Source organism: Meriones unguiculatus, chromosome 7, assembly GCF_030254825.1.
Source record: "Meriones unguiculatus strain TT.TT164.6M chromosome 7, Bangor_MerUng_6.1, whole genome shotgun sequence".
NCBI lineage: Eukaryota > Metazoa > Chordata > Mammalia > Rodentia > Muridae > Meriones > Meriones unguiculatus.
Window position 1 is genome coordinate 14609124 of NC_083355.1, and position 22246 is coordinate 14631369.

Consider the following 22246-nt stretch of genomic DNA (forward strand, 5'->3'; position numbering starts at 1 on the left):
GTTCTTCTAAGGAGCTAAGTTTTCTCTGCCTGTGAGGAAGGGGCCACAGGCATCTCAGGGCAGGCTGGAGACTCAGGCCCTGAGCAGTCTGAAAACATTTGTCGGTGAGGTCTCTAACCATGTGGAAGAGCAGGCCTTCATGGGGCTGAGGAGATGGCTCCTTGAGTTAAATGCTTACTTACTGATCCCCAGCATGAAAAGCTGTGCGTGGTGGCGTGCAGTGCCAGGAGATGGCTGCAGAGGGTCCCCACAGCACACTGGCCAGCCTGGCTAGCCTAAGGTCCACTGAGCTCCAGATTCAGCAAGACACTCTGTTTCAAAAGTAGGTAGGGCATGATGGAGGAACCCTGGCTTGCACGCGTCATGCATGGCCACTTGCAAATACACACCAAAATTGAGGGAGAAGGAGAAAAGAGAAGGACGACAGAGCGAACAAACGGCAGATAGTTTCCAGGATGACCACTGAGCTAAAAATGTTCACCTGTCTCAGGTGAGGAGCCCTTGGGTGCTCCTCAGAAGGGTGCGGTAATAGGCTGCAGTGTTGGTGGGGAGCTACCATCTTGTTTTCACAGAGATCCCCATCCTGGATCTGTGGGAATGGATAATACCCTGGCGTGAGGTGGGGTGTGGGGGCTTCTTCCGAGGATAAAGTGGCCTTCCAGACCTAATCTGCTTATCATCCTTCAGAAAACGCCTCATCACCTCAGAACAAAATGTGTATGTGTGGCTCACCCGTAATATATATTTATATATTTATTTATTTATTTATTTATTTATTTAATGTATACAAGTGCTCTACCTATACATACACCTGAATGCCAGAAGAGGGTATCAGATCCCAGTATAGATAGGCATGAGCCATCATGGGGTTTCTGGGACTTGAACTCAGGACCTCTGGAAGAGCAGACAGTGAGTGCTCCTAACTGCTGAGCTGTCTCTCTAGCCCCTGAATTCACACTCTTAAAAGTGATCAGGAAAAGTACACGTTTGAGCTGGGGATGTGGCTCAGTTGGCAGAGTGCTTTCTTGGCATACATGAGGCCCTTTCGGTTCTTAGACCAGGCATGTGATGCAGCACTAGGAAGGCAGAGGCAGGAGGATCTGAAGGTCAAGGTTGTAGTTGCCAACCTGGGCAATGAAGAAACTCTGTCTCAAGAAAGAAAAGACCAGGGCCTGGTGACACACCCCTTTAATCCCAGCCCTCAAGAGGCAGAACTGGGCGAAGGAAAGGGATTGTGGTTTATTTTCTTTGTGCCTATCTCCGTTTTCTGCAACGTGGGTATAATGTTTGTGAATTAAATTCGTATGAACGTTAATGAGGAGCTGGCTCTATGGCCCAGCAGGTAAAGGCGTCTGCTGCCAAGGCTGACAACTTGAGTTAGACCCCCAGGACCCATATGGTGGAGAGAGAGCCGACTTGAGCAGCTTGTCCTCTGACCTCCACATGGACACCGGGGCACGTGTGCACACAAAGAAATAAATAAGCATGAGAACGTGTTTTTTTTTTTTTTTTAATTAATGAAAAGACACGTGTAGGAGCATTCTCCTCCTAACCTTGGGCTGTGTCTTTGCTTTTTGTCTCAGACCCTCCTCAGCCTCCTCTCAGATAAGCTGCCAAAACTCAGCAGTTTCCAATTTTTTTGGAAGAGATTTTTGGGCAAGATTTATTTCCTCATTCTTGAACTTCTAAAAACAGCCCGCTTTTTCATCTACCCCTCAGCATGCGATGACAGATTCTACACCTGCCTCTGACGTGACAAAACCTAAGTGAGGAATGAAAAAGCCTGTCAGGATTCTCGCACATTCTGTGGCAGGCAAAGCTAGGGGGCGTGGGGCCACGGGACGATGCGCTGTGGGGTGTCCTGTTGCCTCAGCCGTGGATGTCCTGACAGCAGGCACTCAGCAAGGTTTCATCCGCCGAGCTCTGATGCGCTGCTCTGTCCTTGCAGATTTTTGACAATGAGGCCAAAGACCTGGAGAGAGAAGTGTGCTTTATCGACATCGCCTGTGATGAAATTCCAGAACGCTACTACAAAGAATCCGAGGTAAGTGATCAAAATGGAAGCAGCTATGTGTCCGTCGAGTCACTCATTCCAGTCATCCATGAAGCACTTCCTGCCCTAGGAGCCTTCCATCTGTCTTAAGGGTCATTTGGTTTCGTCTCGACATCTCACTGGGTTCTTTTGTTTTGTTTTTTTAAGATTGATTTATTATTTATACATTATTCTGCCTGCATGTACACCTGCACACCAGTAGAGGGCACAAGATCTCATTAAAGATGGTTGTGAGCCACCACGTGGTGGCCTGGGAATCGAACTCAGGACGTTTGGAAGAACAGAAGGACAGCTGGTTCTCTTAACCTCTGAGCCATCCCTTCAGCCTGTCACTGGGTTCTATAAGTTGTTGTTGCTGTTTTAATTTAATGTGTGTGAGTATTTTCTGTACTACACCAAATGAATGCAGTGCCTACAGAGGCCAAAAGAGGGCATCAGATACCCCGGAGCTGGTGCTTGTGAGCTGCCATGTGGGTGCTGGGAATTGAACCCAGGTCCTCTGGAAGATCAGACAGTGCTCTTAACCACCGAGCCATCTCCGCAGCCATCTCCAGGTACTCTCAAACTGGAGTCCCCGAGTCCAGCACTGGCCTCCTGCTGCTGCTTTGTTTTCATTTGGTTTTTCTTATCCTCCCAACTTGCTCATCATCCCTCTTGACATCAGGATTCCTGGGGCGAAGCATCCAACACATTGGTCTTTCTGAACACAGCAGCCTGTCTGTGTAAGGACGCAGACAGTATTTCATTTCTGTCTTTGGAGTTTAACATAAAGAAAATCCTCAATCAAGCCTCAAAACTTTGATGGCTCGTGTTGGCCCAGAAATCACCCTCCTAAAATAGGAGGCACCTTCCTGGGGGCTTCTTTTCTTGGCGGAGAATGCGTGAATGAGGACATCTTCCCCTCTGGCTTGTCCCCTATCAGACTCTGCCCTCCGCCTTGCTGCTCCCCTCGTGTCACTGTTGGTGCCAGTCATTATTTATATCCTGTTAGTGTCTCATTAATGGCTGCTGATGGAACTGGGGTGACCCGCTTGTAAACAGTGTCCCAGCCCTGGAATGACAACAAATTCAGGGCTATTTTTGTTGTTCAGCTACATGCAGCTAATCACAGTATGTTTAGAATCCGGGCCCAGATTTGTCCTTGAGCTATAACACGTGGACCTTGACGCTGCTCTCTCTCAGACTCACTGAGGCTGATTGGAGAGGCCATGCACACACCCAGTAAAAGGAAATTCCGGGCTACCGAGATGGTTGCGTGGCTAGAGGTGCTTGCTGCCAAGTCTTGACACCCCCAAGTTCGGTCCCCAGGACCCACATGGTAGAAGAAGGACAGACAGACGTCCTCACGTGCCCTCTAATCTCCATACCCATATCATGTTCACACATATCCACATGCATGTGCACACACAGGGAAATGAATAAATAAGTACATGAAGAAAAAAATGTTTTATTTCAACATGAGTTCTGGTAGGTTATAAACTGGACTGCCATGTGATATAGATCTTTACCTGTTTGGGGATTTGTTTGGCTAGAAAAGCCTTACTTGGTTTTAGCAGCTTCCCGCCTGCTTCTCTGCAGACTGGGATTCATGAGCTTCAGTCTCACAGAGAGCTGGAGAAAAGCCATTTTGAATCTCTCTGTGTCACACACATTCATCCAAAGGCTGAGCGTGTTGTTGTCTTCAGCTTTATTAGACTCTCCGTAGCCAGCCACACCTGTGTGCTTTAAGAAAAACAAAGTTGGGGCTGGAGAGACGGCTCAGCGGTTAAAAGCACTGATTGCTCCTCGGGAGGACCCGGGTTCGATTCCAGCATCGACGTGTGGCGGCTAGCAAACATCTGTAACTTCAGTCACAGGTCTGAAGCCTCCTTCCGACCTCGGCATACACATGATGTATAGACACACATGCAAACAAAACACTCATACACATAAAATAAGTAAGTAAATCACAAAAAAAAAGGTTTTCAAAAGAAAATAAAACGTAAGGGTCCAGACACATTTTTGCACGTTTGGGAGGTTGAGGCTGAGGAGTCTGAGGCCAACCGGGGCATCGTAAATAGATCTCATCTTAGTAACAGCAGAAAGAAAGGGAGGGGGTAGACAAGAGATGCAGGAAGAAGGGATGATTAGATGAAATTAAAAAGAAATTTGGGGGAGTTGTATTCATTTTCTGTTCCATTTCTGGGAGAACACGCACGTGCCACAGAACTCGTGGTCCAAGGAAACTTTGTTTGTTTTTGGTTTCTGAGACCCAGTCTTAGCCTTGGCTTTTATTATAGTTTAGTTTGTAGATGTACAAGTTTGTGTTGGAGGCCAGAGGTTGAGGTGCGGTATCTTCCTCAATGCCTCTTTACCTTATTTTATTTTTGAAGATTCATTTCAGTTATATTTTTAAAGTGTGTGTGTGTGTGTGTGTGTGTGTGTGTGTGTGTGTGTGTACGTGCTCTCAAGATTGCACATGTGGCTGTGGAACCCAGAAGGAGGCATCAGAGCTGGAGGTGGAGTTACAGGTGTCTATGAGCCATCAGACGTGGGTGCCAGGTCTCTTCCGGAAGTGCTAGTGACCTAACTGCTGAGCCATCTCTCCAGCCCACCGTCTTAGTTTCTGAGGCGGGGTCTCTCATTGATCCTGAAGCTCACTGATTTGGCTGGACACGCTGGCTAGCAAGTCCCCTTGTCTCCACCTCCTCTAAGGTTACAACCTCTGGGGTGCCTGGCTCTTTCACATGGGTGCTGAGGATTCAAACTTGGGTCTTCTGCTCGAGTGGCGGGCATGTCACCAGCTGAGCCATCTCCCCAGCCCCTGAGCCTCCTTCAGAGCTCAGCCCAAACGCGGCTTCCCTTCAGTGAGCTTTCCTGAGGCCGGTGCTCCTCTGGTTGCTCCCCTGGAACGCCTCTCTAGCCCGTGGCTTCTAGCTGACGCTATTGTCTGCTAATTGTTTTAGATCGCGCCAGCTCATGCTAGCTCATCCCGTTCCACGAGCTTCACAAAGATGAGAGCTCACGTCTCCTTCCTTTTCACATTTCACCAGCGACGTTAACATCAGCTGCAAGCAGATGCTCACTCAACACTCGTTGAGGAGTGAGTGAAGGCCAAGGGCTTTGTTTTTCCTACCAGCAGCAGTAATTTCCGAGCAAGTGCCATCAAAGAGAATGGATCTGTCGCCGTTAAACTACCAGTTGTGAATCAGAGTTCTTTTCGCTTAGTCTGAGACGTACTGTCTCACGGGCCGCTCTCCCATCGATCCTTTGCAGCATCATAAGCAAGCAAACGGGAAGAAGCTGCTGGGGTGGGGGTGGGGTCATTTGGTTAGAAGGGTTGCAGGTGGGTTTGGATTTGGGGCGGGGTTGGTTTTTTTAGTTTTTTGGTTTTCTGAGACAGGGTTTCTCTGTGTAGCCTTGGCTGTTCTGGACTCCATTTGTAGACAGCAATCCTCCTGCCTCTGCCTCCCTGAGTGCTGGGATTAAAGGTGTAAGCCACCGTGCCCAGTTGGGGGTGGATTTTTGGATGCTGAGAAATCCACACTGAGTTTTTCTGGCGCATGCCTCTCCACCAGTCTGCTCTCCCACACACGGTCACCCAGGCCAAAGGAGGGCACGGAAGCTTTCTTTCTCTTTTCCCGTCCCCTCCCCACCAGCCTCTGAAGGACGGCATTCAGGAATGCCACTCTCATTAAGGTGACCAGAGCTAGGAATTTTCCACTCGCTGGCTCCCGCCTCACAGATCTCTTGCTGCCACTAACTGGGGACTCAGGAGGAGCTGAGGGCCCAGCCTGAGGCTCTGCTTAATTCTGGTCCTGCAGGGTTCCTGTTTCCTACCAAATGCACAGCCGGAGCAGCAGCTCCTAAAACCTCTTAGACTCAGTTTCACTCCCTTTTTTAACTTTAATTCTTAATTTAAATTTAATTTATAATTTATATGCCTGTATCTGTGTGTCTGTGCATTTGTATGTGTGCGCAAGAAGAGAGGAGGCAAGAAGAGAGCATCAGGTCCCTTAGAGCTGGGCGTTAGGGACAGCTCTGAGCCACCTGACATGGGTGCCAAGCAGCAAATGCTCGTAACCACTGGACCATCCTACCAGCCCCTCAAGTTTTGTTTTTATGTCAACAAGGGGCGAAAGGTAGTAGCTGGTTCCCTCCGGAAGTTTCCATCTGGGTAGCTGGCGCTCTCGCATGACCAACCCACAGTTTTATCTAGTAAAGCAAATGGTGAGAAGTCTTGGGGCCAAAATGATCTCGACCTAGTCTTAAACTTTAAATGGGCACGAAAGCCCAGCTCGCTGGCGTGGAGCCGGCCGTGGAATGCGAGCGCCCAGTGGGCCGCTTTGGTAAGCAGACCTGGCACTGCGGGATAAGCTGAACACCCGATCACGTGCATTGGTGTTTTGCCTGCACGTATGTCTTCTGTGTGAGCGGCCATATGGGTGCTGGGAATTGAACCTGCATCCTTTGGAAGGGCAGTTGGTGTTCTTAACCTCTGAGCCATCTCTCCAGCAAAGCTCTGTGGGTAAAGCTGAGTTTGGAGCCCTAGGACCCACGTAAAACCCAAAGGTTCCTGTGACAGCATATGTCTGTAACCACAGGGAGCAGAGATCCCCAAAACTCACAGGGCAGCCAGTAGAGGCGACCAGAGAGCACCGGGTTCAGCACGGTAGAGAAGGTTGGAGGTGCCTACCCTGTGTGGACCTCCGGACTCAACCTGTGCACACACGGCTATGCTCACGCACATTCGCACAGCACGCACGAAATCAGCGTGAATTGGGGGGTGTCAGAGAGAGCACCTCTGTTAGGCAGCCCAGACACAGAGCTGGCCAATGTGTGGAATGCAGAGCGCTCTCCGCACCAAGTCGCTCGCCTGGCCCGGCGGTGCCAGCAGAGCAAGAGAGGGCGAAGAGGAGCTCAGCCCCCGCCGTGAGCTCGATACCCAGCCTCTGGCTTCTGCCAAGGTCTCCGTCCTGACTCCGTGATGCTCTGCCAAGAGCTCAAGGTGAAGATCCCGGTGAAGGAGAGAGGGACCCGTCTGGAAGGCTGAAGCGGGAGTTTCAGGGGTGTAAGACCCAAAGCTCACTTCCTGCCTGCAGACCCGGTCCACCCTGTGGGTCTCAAGTTCACAGAGATCTCAGACGAGGCGGATGGTGTCCACCAGCGTCTTGTCTGGTTCTCTTGGCTGATGGCTTGGTACATTGCTTCTGAGGCTTGGCTTCCATGATAACTGTGCGAAGAGAAAATAGCACTGTTTATTGGCCTCGTCGCTGCTGCCCCAATCATCCCTGGCCGGAGACACAGCTAGCCAGGTGTGGGAGGGCATGTCTGGTAAAATTTCAGATAGTACTAAGGGGCAGGGGAGGAAAAAAATAAACGGAATTTCCTAGTCAACAAAATGGAGGGTAGCCAGGGCGCACACCTTTAATCCCAGCACTAGGGGAGGCAGAGATAGGCATGTGGCTGTGAATTCAAGCCAGCCTGGTCTACAAAGCAAGTCCAGGACAACCAGGGCTACACAGAGAAACCCTGTCTCAAAAAAAAAAACAGCACTCAGGAGGCAGGGGCAAGCAGAACTCTGTGAGTCTGTGGCCAGCCTGGTCAGCACATGGAGTTCCGAGAGCAGGGAGGGGGGAGGGCAAGGGGGTTGTGGATTGCTGTTGGCAGTGGTGATGGTTTTGTTTTCGTATGCTTGCTTGGCTTTTTGTGATTTTGTTTTGTCTCTAGATTTATTTTATTTTATGTGTACAAGTGTTTTGCCTGCGTGTACGTATGGGACCACAGATGTGCAGGCTGGGAGAAGGCTTTGGATCCTCTAACGATGGAGTTACATCTGTTTGTGAGCTGCCATGTGGCTGCTGGGAACGAAACCCAGGTCCCTGGGGAAGAGCAACCAGTGCTCTTGACCACTGAGCATCTCTCCGACTCGCCACTGCCTTTTGAGCTTGACTTACATAGGAACAAGAAAGCCCTGTCAGCTTAGAGAATGTGAGTGTTCATCTTACTGGTGATAGAGCTTAGTCATTTTAGTGGGCAGATTTAGTTTTCAGACTTGAATAGCCATGAAGAAGAGTCACACAGGGCTCAGCCATTAAGAGCACTTGCTTTTCTCATAGAAGTCCCAAATTCAGTTCCCAGCTCCCAATCAGACGTGTGTGGGTGTATTCACACCCATAGATAGATTAGATAGATAGATAGATAGATAGATAGATAGATAGATAGATAGATAGGCAGATAGATGGACTGATAGAAGGAAAGGAGTACCATGAGGCTTTCCTAGCAGCATGGCCCTGCAAGTGGTACAATGGAGGATATTTAGATGGAATTTTATTTAGGACTTTCTCCTTGGACTGAGGTGACTCTTAAAACTCAGTCTCCAGTTCCCTGGATTATACTCTCCCTGGCCCGAAGCATCCTTGGCAGCTGGTTCATCATTCACAGCCGTCTAAAACAGTTTGTTGATGTGACTCTTAAGGGAGAGAGAAGAGAACAAAGAGAGACACATCTAACTTTTCCAATGACTGTCAAGGGTGAGAGAGTAAATGCTGTTTGCTAAGGCCCCCAGAAAGGGAACAGAGGCGCCAGATGAGTAAATCCTGCTGTCCTTAGCTGTTCCTTTCCAAACCTCGAAACTCTGGCAAATTAAAATATTCTCATTTGCATTTGCATCTCATTGGTTAAGAGTGCTGAAGATTCTCAGTTACCTCCAAAGGGCCATGTTGGCCGAGCTACCTCATGCCGGGACAAGCCTTTAAGTTAAATCTGTTACTGTTGTTGTTCTTTTTGTCCACCACCCCCATCTGTTTCTTTCTGAGACTGCAGCTGTTTGGAGATGGGTTCCCAGTGCCTCCTGGGTAATAAGAGGAGTAACAGTTTGCTCAGTGTGAGGAAAATAACTAAGTATCCGTGGCCACAATTGCACCTTGTGAGAATCTTGGAACGAAGGGGTAGGGAGGGAAAAAGATTGAAGAGATGGGTCCTCAGCAGCCTGGACCTGGACCCCTGCCATCACCAGGGCCTGGGTGGTGCTAGTGCTTTTGGAATTCAAGACGAGGCTGGGTATGGCCCAGTGGCATGGTGTTTGTCATGTCTGGTATGTGCAGAGATACTGGTTCCATCCCTAGCATAGAAAGAAAGAAGAAACAGGGAGGGAAGGAAGGAGGGAAAGAAGTAAAGGAAGTTGCTCTGGTGGTCACCTCTAGACATAGGAAGGAAGGCAGGCAGGAAGAAAGGAAAGGAGGAAGTCCAGAAGGAAAAAGGAAGGCAGGCAGGCAGGCAGGCAGGCAGGCAGGCTGGTGTTGGCAGCCACCTCTGGACATAGCCTGAGCAGCCATCTTACACAACCCTGAGAACATGTTTCAGCATAGATTTGCTCTTCTGCTTCTTCAGTGTCTGGAACAACTCTGCAGCTGTCATTTCCCAAGGGGTCAACGTGGGAGAGCGGCTGCCGCATAGGAAGGCTGAAACCAGCCTGGGTTCCATGAAACCTTATGTTCACAAAACTAGTAGCCCATGATGCCCCAGAACTAACATCCCTCATCCCAAACCAGGCCATTGTTGAAGTGGTGTTTGTAGCGTCTGTACCAGAGCAGAATGCAGAGATGGCATTATTTTAAAGTCAGCGCATGCCGTCCCTGCCCTTCACAGTAACGCCTTCTTTCACTAGCCACATGGGTGTGCCATTTTCCTGTGCCCCTCACACAGGCAGCAGGCGTGAGGTGGCTCAGTGATGTCCTGTCCTTTTCCTTCCTTTTAAAAATGTTACTTATATGTGGGACTTTTGCAGGAGTGTGCCATGTGTGCACAGATGCCCATGGAGGCCAGGAGAGGGTGTCAGAGCTCCAAGAATTACAGGTGGTTACGAGCCACCTAACAGGGGTGCTGGGAACCAAGCCCAGGTCCTCTGCAAGAGCAGCAGCTGCCCTTAACCAACAAGCCATCTCTCTAGCGCCCTCTGTCTTTTTTTTTCTAAAGGCTGTCCTAGCAGCATGGGCCCTCAAGTGGTACAATGGAGTCACTTCCCACATCCCAGGCTGACCTTAAAACTTCTAATCCTCCTCCTGCGTCAACCTCTCAGTGGCAGGGTTGCAGGCCTGCAGGCCAGCCACACTCGGCATGCAGTTTGCTCATACCATTCCCGTCAGGTGGACACTGAAAATGGGTCCAGTCTGTCTCTGGTAGTCATCACAAATCTCTCCCGTTTGCCCAGCGTTTCTGAAGAGCAGGTTCCGCCTCTGTGTGTACATCTGAACGTTGTATGTGTGTAAGCATATGGCACCCGTGTGTGGAAGCCACAGATCAACGTCACATGTCTTCCTCAACCATGCTCCACCTGATTTTTATTATACACATCTCTTTAATGTGTGTGTCCATACACATAGAGGTCAGAAGATAACTTGTAGAAATCAGTTCTCTCCTTCCACCATATAGGTCTCTAGGCTAGAACTGTCTGTCTTCCCCTCAGAAGCACGAAGGGAGAAAGGAAATGAGGTGCCACCAAGGCAAGGACCAGCTCAGTCCTTGTCAAACAGTGAAGTTCATCCTGGTTTCATTTCTGTTTCTGTGATTAAAAGCAGCTCAGGGGAGAAAGGGGCTTGTCACAGAGAAGTCCTATGGCACGAACTTGAAGCAGCTAGTCATGTAATTAACATTTATAGTCTGGACCAGAGAACAACAGATGCTTGCAGACGGGGCGCTTGCTTTTTCCTACTCACACAACTCTGGACCTGCAGCCTAGGGAATGACACCACCCACAGTGGGCTGGATCCTCAAGACAGTCTGCCGCAGACATGCTCACTGGCCAACCACCTCTAGACAATCCCTCAGCTGAGACTCTCCTCACAAGTGATTCTAGGTTGCATCATGACGGTTGACGGTTATGAACTGACGAGGCTGGAGAAATGGCTCAACAGTTAAAATCCTGCTGCTCTTCTGGAAAGTCAACATTCCATTCCTAGCAAACACACAATGAAAAATAACAACAGACAAAAAACAATAACTAACAATCACCCAGCATTTGAAAAGGATTTCCTTCTGCTTTGACTCTTCTGTTCATCTGGAGAAGAGTTACAGAGCCTGTGGCTCAAGGCAAGCGAGTGCCTTTGGCAGGTGGCTGACACAGTGGCACTCTGGAAGTTTGTTTGTTTGCCTGGTGCTTTTCCATCAGCACCATGAGTCAGGGAGAGAGGCAGAAGTGTGATTCTGATGACAGGCCCCATTCCTAGACTCTCAAAACCCTCTGCAGCCTCATCAAGATGTTTCAGAAACTGAAGCCATTTGTGCTGCATAGAAGAGTTACCAAAAATGTATTCTCACTTCTCTTGTGGTTTAACCTCATTCCAGATGCCGAGCATCTGATTCAGCATCTCTAAGAAACCTTAGAACTTAAATTCACTGCTATGCCAAGTTTGGGCAATCTGTTCCTTCGAGATGGAGGATGGTGCCTACCTTAGCTCATTTTCTTGTGCTACAGCAGCATACCACAGGACAGTTAATTTGTAAACAACAGAAGTTCATTTGCTCACAGCTCTAGAGACCAGGATACCCAAGAGTCTATTGCTGACGTCCAGTGAAGGGTTTATGCTGCTTTATACATGGTAGATGGGCAAGGAGGCCATGCAAGGCCTAGGACCTCTTTGCTTGTTATGTGTGTGGAGTGGCTAGCAGCCACTCCAGGTCTGAGGGGACCTGACTTCTCTCCTCTGTAGGCACTGTATCACAGCGGTCTACCTAACTCCCCCTCTGAGATGCTAGGATACCTACATATAAAAAGTTTTACATGAAATAAATCTGCAGGGCTGAAAAGATGACTCAGCAGTTAAAATCACTTGCCTTTCCTTCAGGCTCTCTGGGTTCGTGTCCCATTACCCACACTGAGTTAACAACCACTTGTACCTATAGTTTCAAGGGATCCAATGCTCGCGCTCCTGGCCTTTAAGATCACTGCGTTCACATGCAGGAGCACACACGGACACACACATGTACATAGTTTTTAAGATAATAAGAAAATGGGGCAGTCGTGGCATAGGCCTTTAATCCCAGCCCTACGACGGCAAAGGCAGGTGGATCTGAGTCTGTGTACGTACGTGTATACATATATTTTCATATATATTATGTAGTTCATGTATACATGAAATAAACAAAATAGAGAACAATAGAAAAAGGCACCTGACATCCACCTCTGGCTTCCATGCACACCTGTCCACATACATGTTCATACTCACAAAGAATGTCTCTGATTAGGCTTTGCTATAATAAACTTGAGCTTTCTGGGGGTCAGATTGTATATTCTCAACATAGACCAAGGCTCCTGATGATCCTTTATAACTCAGCTTGGGTGAGGACAATCTCAAAGGCAGCACAGACTCAAAGGTTGCAAACCCGTCTGGTTCCTACCTGGCTTCCTAAATGGGGGAGGGAAGGAGGGCTTGGCTCAGGGGTGTTAGGATACTGTTTCCTGTCCTTCTGTCTTCACAGATTGTAAGGTGGGGGTTCTTCCTAGTGTGTCCTTGAATAATCTCATTGTCTGTAATTAGCAGTCATCTTGATATCCGTGTGAAAAGGAACTGGGCTGCATTACATAACAGGGTTTCAGGAGACATCATTTATTGTACTAGAACTGGGAACCAGGCCCCACGCCGGGGACAAGAGGAGCTATGGCCCTTCAGTCTTCGGGCAGCTAATCGCTGAGGTCAGGTACTTCCTGGGCCTATTTGGAGAGAACCTCTTACTACCACCCAGATCCATCTCCAACCCCTTCCTACCTGGAGACGAGGGGGTCCTGACTCACCCAGCCTCAAAACCATACCACGGGGGTCTTCCAAAGTAACTGAGTAGAGAAATCAGGAGTGTCCGCAGACTGTTGGCTGAGCCAAGACTATGAAGAGATGAAGCCTCCTCTTCTCCCATACTGCTCTCATAGAAGACTAGGGAAAAGGCTGGTAAGATGACTCCATGGCTAAAGGAGCTTGCCACCAAGCCTGATGACCTGAGTTCAATCCCCGAGACACAGATGGTGGAAAGGGGAACACTTCATCCCCACCGTGATTTTACTGTTCAACTACACTACAGGCCCAGAGCAACAGGACCAAGTGGCCGTGAGCTGACACTCCTGAAGCCACGAGTCAAAACAACAAACAAACAAACACTTCCTGTAAGTCGTTCACCTCAGGTGTTTTGTCACAATAATGGAAAACTGACTCATACATCTGCTGAACCAGAAGGTCAGTGAGTCCACTGACTTGGACGCTCTCCTAATCACCAGTCTTATTGTTTAAAAGTTTCTGGAGACCTGGCCCTCCGACACTCTTCAAGAGAGAAGACACTCTTCCTGGAGAGCAGTGGCTGGGACTTTAGTCACGTCATTGGGCTAATAACCTGCCCCATTTTGTACAAGGGCAGCAACTCAATCCACCTCATCAACACAAATTAGGGTGCGGTGGAAGGGGTTCCTTACAGATAGTTAAAACCGTCCAAGAATTACAAGAGCATTATCCCAGGAACCACAGACAAGGGCCCAATCTCTTTCTCATTCCGTCACAAGGACTAAATGAAACTGTGAATGACGCGCTTGGCACCGCTCTGATGCTCACCTTTAGCACACAGCTCATGTGGTAATTTTCCTTTCTTCCATCCGTGGCTCTCTTTTGACTGCCGCTCACCAGAGGCCTTTTTGTTTTTTTGTTTTTTTTCCCTTGGTCTTTCCCCTAGTAGGCATTAGCAGTGGTCTTTGTGGACTGTTAAACTCTTTTGTGGTGTCTATTCAAAAGTCCCTATTCTCACACTCTCTCTTCTCAGCATGGTGAGTTTTGGATGTGTCTAGCCCTAAATTTTAACCGGGACAGGTGTAGAACAGACGCCGAGACAACATCCCCCGCGCCCCGCCCCGCCATGAGAACTTTTGTCCTCTGGCTTTCTACGTACGTGCCAGACTGAACTTAAGAGCCAACTTCCTCTAATCGAGCCACTTTGCAGGGGAACAGCATAAATCGCTGTGTTTGCGGTACATTCTGGTGCCAGGAGCAAAGGCTTTAAAAATAGCACTTTGGGTGCTGACTGCTAACAAAGCAAGAATTGACCCTTCCAGCCATGATTTCCATTGAGGCTTCTGTTTTCACTTTCTGAAAACTGACTCACCACAGTTGACCTTTTAAGTTGAGTCTTCACTTAGTGCTCAAGTATGTGTGCTCTGAAAGCTCCTAGGCTTGATTTTGTTTGAAAGTTCCATTGAAGTATAGATCTCAGACCCGAGGATTCACCCGTTTCGAGGGTGCTGTTTTAGTCATAGATTTGGATCAGTGAGACCGCTCAGTAGGTAGAAGGTACCTTGCTTGCTACCAAGGGTGATCCCTGGGAGCCACACTGCTGGAAGGATAGAGTCAGTTTCCACAAGCTGTCTGTCCTCTGACCCGTCACACCTCGTGTGTACACATGCACACACACACACAATAGACAGACAGACAGATAGATGGGTGGATGCAGAGATAGATAGATGATAGATGGATGGGTGGATATAAATAAAATATAACTTAAGAGTATATTAACGGATATGTACCCTAAAAGGAAATGTTTATATGCTAACTGTCACCCCTACCTTCTAACCCCAACCCCTACCATAACCCTGCTCCACATTCTGTCTCTATAAAAATCCCAGACCTGGACATTTCACACGAATAGGATCCCTTAACATATCCTCCTCTGGGACAATGTTCCCTGAAAGTGTTTAATATCTAAAAACTCTCGTAGGATGTAAGTGCAAGAAACATTGAACTATAGATCTCAAACCCAAATGTCGAGCTAAATTTCTTCCCATTGAAATGGCCATTCATTGGAGGAAAGTGATCTTGGCATTCTGCATGCTGGGGCAGGAGGATCACAGCTTCTAGACCAGTGTGGGCTACACGGGAAGACCCTGCCTCAAAAAGCCACTACACACAGCATTGAAGGGTGCGTTAGTTACTTTTCTCATTGCTATGACGTAACACTTGACAAAATCAACTTCCGGAAGGAAGGGTTTATTCTGGCTCAGCGTCTGAAGGTCCAGGCCATCCCGGCAGGTGGCTGGTGGCAGGCATATGGGACAGCTGGTCACTTGGTTGGGAAGAGAGAAAGGTGGATTCTGGTAGTCAGCTGGTCCTCTCCTTTTTATGAAATCCAGCAGTGAGAGTAGATCCTCCCACCTCAGTTCACCTATTCTAGAAAAGTCCTTGCACACGTGCCCAGAGATTTACCTCCAAGTGATCTAGATCCTGTCAAGTGGACAATCACTATTAACCATCACCTTGGAGTGGCCTTCAGGGAAAGTTCCAGCATGCTGGGGGGGTGGGGGAAGAAGGGAATTAACATGCAATTTGTATCCTGTTAGTCCCTCTCTGCTTCAGGAGTAAGTATTATCATTACGTAATGTAGCAATTCCCGGCTGGGGTTCCCAGTTAGCCTTTTTATAGTTAACGTTTATCAAAAACTTATTTTAATTAGCAGGGCAAGCCCCTGTTGGTTATTGCCCTCTGTGGTTCTGACTGGAGGTGTAAGTAATCATGGAGACTTTATACCTCAGTTTGTGTGACTAACAGTATCACTTCCCAGATGCAGGCCCTGCTGCACCTGGGTCAGGGTGTCCTGTGGGCTTCTCTTTGCACCTTCCTATAAGCCACACAGGGACACAGTCTCCCGTGGGCTATGTAAATGCTGAGCCTTCAGTGCTGCCTCCATCTTGGCTTGTCCTGGTGTGAGATGGCAAGGCCTCCAGGTCTTTCTGATCTAAAGGAGGGAAAGCCCTCTACAGATGTGCCAAAAGGAAGAGGTGGCCAGCCAAGTCCTGGGGAAACAGACCTGGCACCAGCTCAGCCCTGCCTAGATAGATGGGTTTTAACTGTAAGGGTTCAGTTTACCATCTGCTTGGCCTGGAGAATAGCAGAGCCCAGACCCAGAGACTTCGGCGTGGATGAATGGCGAAGCCCCTGGCCAGAGGGACACAGCCTTACATGTCCCTAGGCAGCCCCCCGCCCCCCAGGGGCTGGAGGAGCCGAATGCATCCCTCCAGGAAAGAACCTTGCTGGCAGAGAGTTTCCAGGTCACCCAGCAGAACCAGCTGGAGACAGAGTGGTATTTGGGAAGCTCCGTGGTCAAGTGAGTGAGTGGCAGAAGAGAGCTCAGAAAGCTGGGCGACATCTGACCTTGTGAAAACCTTGCAATGCTGTTTGAATGTGAAATGTTGCTCACGGGCTGATGGGATTGAACACCTGGTCCTCAGCCGGTGGCAGTGTTTTGGGGAGGGTGTGGGACCTCGTGGACATGGAAGCCCCACCTGTCACAGTAGATCCCTCATGGGTGGGCCTCGAGTCGCATCCACTTCTGGTTCTGACCTGCTTGCTCTGCCTCTCGGTTGGCCAATGTGGGAGGAGCCCCCGCCCCCATCGCTATGCCTGTCCCATCATGATGGACTGAGGTACTCTGCAACTGTGAGCCAGAATAAGCCTTCCCCAACTCTTGCTGCTTCTGATAGGTATTGTGTCACGTGATTAGGAAAACAGTTTTCATTCCTCTCTGACCGTTGGTATGGGTTCAATGGTGTCCATCGGAAAAGATCTGAAGCCGGATTCAATAATGCACCCACTGGGGGGTTTAGGGCAGGTGGCCAGACTTTTGGCTCCTTTATTGAGTTCTTTTTCCTACCTCCCTACACCCCCACCCCAAGACTAGGTAGAAGAGAAAGAAGGTTAGAGGGGAAAGACAGCATTGATGTTGTTAGACTACTTCCCGATGATTAGGGGTGTAGAGCTCCTTGGGGCTGAATATAAAGTATCTTCAGCTGGCAGAACCACGTCCCTTCGAGAACATTCGGCAAATCATAGTCAGCTGCTGCGGACAGTCTGAAACAACCCCATATCCCACACCTAGGATTTAAGAAAAAAAAAAAATCCCATAACATTTCTGTTTTTTTTTTTTTTTTTAATTCTCACTGCAAAGACAAGTAAATCTTTATGAGTTCCAGGACATCCTGGTCTACATAGAGAGCTCCAGGATAGCCTGGTCTGTATAGTGAGTTCCTGGACAGCCAGAGCTACATAAAGAGAGACCTCGTCTCAATGAATAAAATAAACAAATTATCAAAGTCTTGCTTGCAGCACTTCTGTATGCGAACAGAGACTAGAGCGTTGTAGTTGGTTAGAGTCCTTAGGGTGGGCGTTGCTCCCGTAAGCTGATGTCCTTTATTTGAGACAGAGACAGAGCAGCACAGAAGGAATGATGTGGACACCATAAGAGCTTTCCTATAACCACTCCAAAACAAAGCTGGAAAGTCACCTTTCAGGTGCTCAAGGTGAGCCCCTCCTGTGTGAGGAGATACGTGTTCAGTGGGTTGCATGCCAGGGAGGAGACATCTCTGCGCGGCTCCTGAGTGACGTCCTCAGGTGAACCCCATTCAACAAACGAGTACTAGTACTGAATCCTAGTACATGACCCTGGCCTAGGACCCTACCAATAAGAACTTGTGTCCCACTAAAAATTGTTGGTCTCACTCTTGAGGCCAGGCATGATGGCATAATCTATCCCAGAACTCAGGAGGCAGAAACAAGCAGATCTCTGTGAGTTCCAGACTAGCCTGGTCTACATAGAGACAGCAAAGGCTGCGTAGCGAGAGCCTGTCTAAAACAAAAACACAACCTTCTCTTGAAGTGTAGACCCAGATAAGTGCCAGCTTCCAGAGAAGAGGAATGCTGAGCCAGCCTGTCACTCCCCAGAGGAAACTTTGATTCTGTCAAGTGGTCATGTTCTTGTTTGAGCTCGTTTTCCTGCGTGGTTGACGACAGGGTTGCTGAGAGCCAGGTGGCCCAGCAGCTGCCTGCCTTTCTTCTGCAGAGCTTGGTGGAGAGTTGAGTGACCCACAGGATAGCGTCTCTTGGGCCGTGTGGGCTTCATGTCTGTGTCACTCTGTGCGGTTGCCAAGCACCAGGCACTTTCTGCGTTCCATGCTGAAAACAGCAGTTTACAGTTGCAGCCTTGCAAGGACACCGCAGGGGAGTTATGGACACCATCCCATCTTGTGTATCTCTTCTGACCACGCCAGGATTTCAGATGAAATGTTCTGACCTCCTGTGGTAAGGGCTGTTATCTCTCTCCACTCAAAATGCTGTAACAGAAGACTGTAGATGGGGTAGCTTTGACACAGTAATTATTTCTTCCTTAATTATGGAGGCTGGAAAATTAAGGCTCTAGCAGACTAAATCTGGGGAGATGAGAACAAATGTCTCTTCACCCCAGGTAAAGCACCAGTGACAGATCAAAGAAGGAGATCCACCCAGATCTCTCGGTTGACTAGGGTGGCTTATGCACGTGGAGTGGGGTTACTTACAGGGTGACTCAAAGGCAGCTTGCATCACCAAAAAAGCCCATCCCAGCAGGACTGATGGCACTCTCAAGCTACATTGTTGGAGCTCCATGCATGGCTTGCTATCAGCTCCGTTAGCAGAAAAGGTTCCTCTCTGGCAACGATTGTTTCTGTTTACAGAATCTTACAACTTTATGAATTACTTGAGCCCTGTAAGCTCCTTGAGTTTCCTGAGTTGTACATGTTGCCTAGACTGCTCTTCTCCCTCCAAGAGGAAATGTTTCAATTCAGAGGAAATGGCTACGCAGGAGCTACTGAGAGAGGTCTAGTCCCTGGCTCCTTGATGGTGCCTTCTTGTCATCACAGCAGGAAGGACCCAGGAGCTCTCCACAGTCACTTGCCTACTTCCGGTGGTTGAGTCTCATCAAAGAACGGGGTGGGGAGAGGAGGTGTGCATAGTGGTTTGAGCACCTGGGCCCAGGGATGGGGGGGATCGGTATTGGATAGGATGCTGAGCAGGCCTGAGTTTCAGGTTGCCCATCTGTTTGCATCTAGTAGCAGTGGCTAAGCCTTGGGAAGTTATGAAAATCTGAGTGCCCAGACCCTGCCCAAGGCCACTTCTAGCCATGCTCTGACCTTGACCTTACACTGCCTGCACTTCTTCCCCAGAGGTCTCTGTCATGTTCTTGAGATCAGGCTGAGGCTCGAGGGCGGTGGTTCTCAACCTTCCTAATGCTATGACCCTTCAGCACAGTCCTTCCTGTTGTGATAACCCCCAACCATAATATTCTTTTTGCTGCTACCTTATAACTGTAATTTTGCTACTGTTACAAATCGTAATGTAAATATCTGTGTTTTCTGAGGGTCTTAGGTGACCCCTGTGAAAGGATCATTTGACATCCCCCCAAACAGACTGTGACCTTTGACACCCCCCCACACACTCAGAGGGGCTGTTACCCACAGGTTGAGAACTGCTATTCCAGAAGAGGTTCTGGCTTCTGGTTCCTACAGGGCGTCGTGAGTTGTAACTGGGCGACTCCAGTCTTTGCCTCTGTCCCCAAGTGACTCTCTTTGTCTCTTTCAAGGACACTTGTCATTGGACCTAGGGCCCATCCATTTAATCCAGGATGATCTCATCTAAAGATCCTTAGCTTAATTACATCTGCAAAGACCGTAGATTCCAGTTGCACCATACCCATATTTCCCAGGGGCAAAGGCATGCACTTAGCATATCCTTTGGGAAATCACCAGGCCACTGCATAAAATTTTCAGTGTATTGGGCTCCAGCAGTCAAGAAGTTGAGGTAGGAGAATTGCTTGCAGTTCAAGGCCAGCCTGGGCTACAGAGTAAAACCTTGTCTAAATAAATAAATAAGTCAAAAAATGACAGCTTCTTGGTCACACCAAAGTAAAGCATCATGTCCTTTTATAAAAAGCTAAAAACCCAGCTGGGCAGTGGTGGCTCACGCCTATAATCCCAGCAGGGACAGGCAGATCACTCTGAGCTAGAGGCCAGCCTCGTCTACAGAACTCATTCCAGGACACCCAGGGCTATACAGGGAAACCCTGTTGTGAAAACAAATAGACAACAATGGGAATGGGAAAGAGAAGGAAAAGAAAAGGAAGAGGTTTATAAATGTCACTTTAAGCTCAGAGCCAAGGATGTAGTTCATTTGTGACGTAGCAGAATGAGGGCCTGTTTTTCATCCCTAAAACAAAGTTATAATCAAATTTAAAAGTTAGCCAGGCTGGTGGCACACCTTCAATTCTAGCACTAGAGACAAGTGGATCCCTGAGTTGGAGGCCAGCCTGGTCTACAAAGAGAGCTCCGGGACAGCCAGAGCTGTTCCACGGAGAAACCCTGAATTGAAAAGCAAAAAAAAAAAAAAAAGTGAGAAATCGCTGTGTAATTATACACAAGACACACACTCTGTTAATTTTTAATTGAAAAGCAAGGAATGTGAGCATGGAGAGAAAGTTATCTAAAGAGTTTGGGCCCTGGCAAGTGGGAGGAGCCGGTAAGGGGGGAGAGTGGAGAAGGGAAGTTCCCAATATCCAAGCTGATTCAAGTAACACCTGATGGCTCACGTGGGCACAAGCACACACATACACGTGCCTACACACGTGTTCATGCACATGCAAACATGTGTACACACGCGCACAAGCACACACACACACACACACACACACACACACACACACCTTTTCTTGGGCCATTGCTATCCAAACACGGATTAAAGGCGTCTTTCCGTAAGCCTTCCTCCCATACCTGCCTCTGGCGCTTAAAATGCAAGTCTCTAATTATAGGCTGCACCTACGAGATGAAATTATCAGCTGGAGACGCGACACCAGTCTTTGGGGTGGGGGTGGGGGTGGGGGGACGTGCTGTTCCCATACAGAGCCCGATTGTTAATTGCTTCTCCTGCTCTGAGCGATGGAAAAGAAACACCCGTTTGCTGTTTAATTTTAAAAGTAAATGTGGCAGAAAGAACGCCAGGCTGTCGTGAAGGACCTGTGGTCTGCAGGTGAAATATCTGATTTTTCTCAAGCCTCGGTGTCTTTTGCTAGCAAATTGAGGACGAGAAACCAAATTTTCGCCATCCACATAGAAAGTCTATTCTGGGGTTGACAAGATGGCCCAACAGTACCTGCTGCCTAGCCTGAGTTTGATCTCTAGAACCCACTTCGGGGAAGGAAAGAACTGACTCCTGTGTTTTCCTCTGACTTCCACGCATGAACCACAGCACACACATGTGCATACACACACACTCTACACACGTAAATAAAATTTAAATGTAAATTCCTACCACAGTCACAAAACTTCCCCTCTGACTCTGGTGAAGACGGCAGACTAGCCTCTTCCCACAACTTCACTTCACAGCAGCCTGGTATTTAAAATGTCTGTGGAGCCCCCTAGAACATACCTTGAGACCAGAGAAACGCTCAGTGCATAAAGAGTTTGCCATGCAAGTGTGAAGAACTGAGTTCAAATCCCCAGAACCCACATATCGCCAGGGACAATGGTTTGAATCTGTGCCACACCTTGGTTGAAGCATCTCTGTAGTCTTAGATATGTAAACATAGCTCATCCTAAACTTTTTTCTTTTTATGTTTGTTTTTTTTTTTTTTTGTGGGGGTTTTTGAGGGGGTTTTTGTTTTGCTTTGTTTCGTGTTTTGGTTTATTGAGACAGGTTTCCTCTGTATAGCCTTGGCTGCTGTCCTTGACTTGATTTGTATAAACCAGGATGGCCTTGATCCAACACTCGCTGAGTATTGGGATTACAGGCATTTGACACTCTGCCTGGCAATGAATTTATTTTTTTTTTCTCAAGATGGAGTTTCTCTGGGTAGCCCTGGCCATCCCAGACCAGGCTGGCCTCAAATTCACCGAGATCTGCCTGCCTCTGCTTCCTGAGTGCTGGGGTTAAAGGCCTGAACTGAATCCTTCAGGAAAGCCCTGCATTCCCCAGATAAACACCTTTCATATCACCGTGTCTTGTGTGATGCTTGAGGATTGTGATTCTAGAATGGACGCCCCTGTGGCAGAACTGTGGCTATGAGACTCCTCCATGCTCCGCGGGGTCCACAGTGTTGCGGGCATGACCAAACTGATATGTGGTTACCACAACTCCTGGGCTACACACAACAGGGTCCTGAAGGAAAAAAAAATAAAATAAAATAAAATAAAAGCAGAAACAGGCAGGAAAAAAGGGTCCGTAGCTAGGGAGAAGAAGGTTTAGGAAGAAGGAAGTTTATTGTCTGTCATGTGAGCTGCCTTTTAACCATTCTGGACATTTCCTATAGATCACTTTGTAGGGTTTTTCTTTTGTTTTGTTTTGTTTTTTGAGACAGAGTTTGAGATAGCCCGGGCTGCCCTCAGACTCA

General features: G+C 48.4%; 1 protein-coding gene across 1 annotated transcript in view; it reads left to right on the plus strand.

Annotated features, from left to right (window-relative positions):
* The window catches only part of Pitpnc1 (phosphatidylinositol transfer protein cytoplasmic 1), a 247599-nt gene that overhangs the window by 202136 nt on the left and 23217 nt on the right, over positions 1-22246 (plus strand). Inside the window, exon 6 of the mRNA XM_060386515.1 lies at positions 1949-2044. Within this exon, the coding sequence (XP_060242498.1) occupies positions 1949-2044 (96 nt within the window). The remainder of the gene's footprint in view (positions 1-1948; positions 2045-22246) is intronic.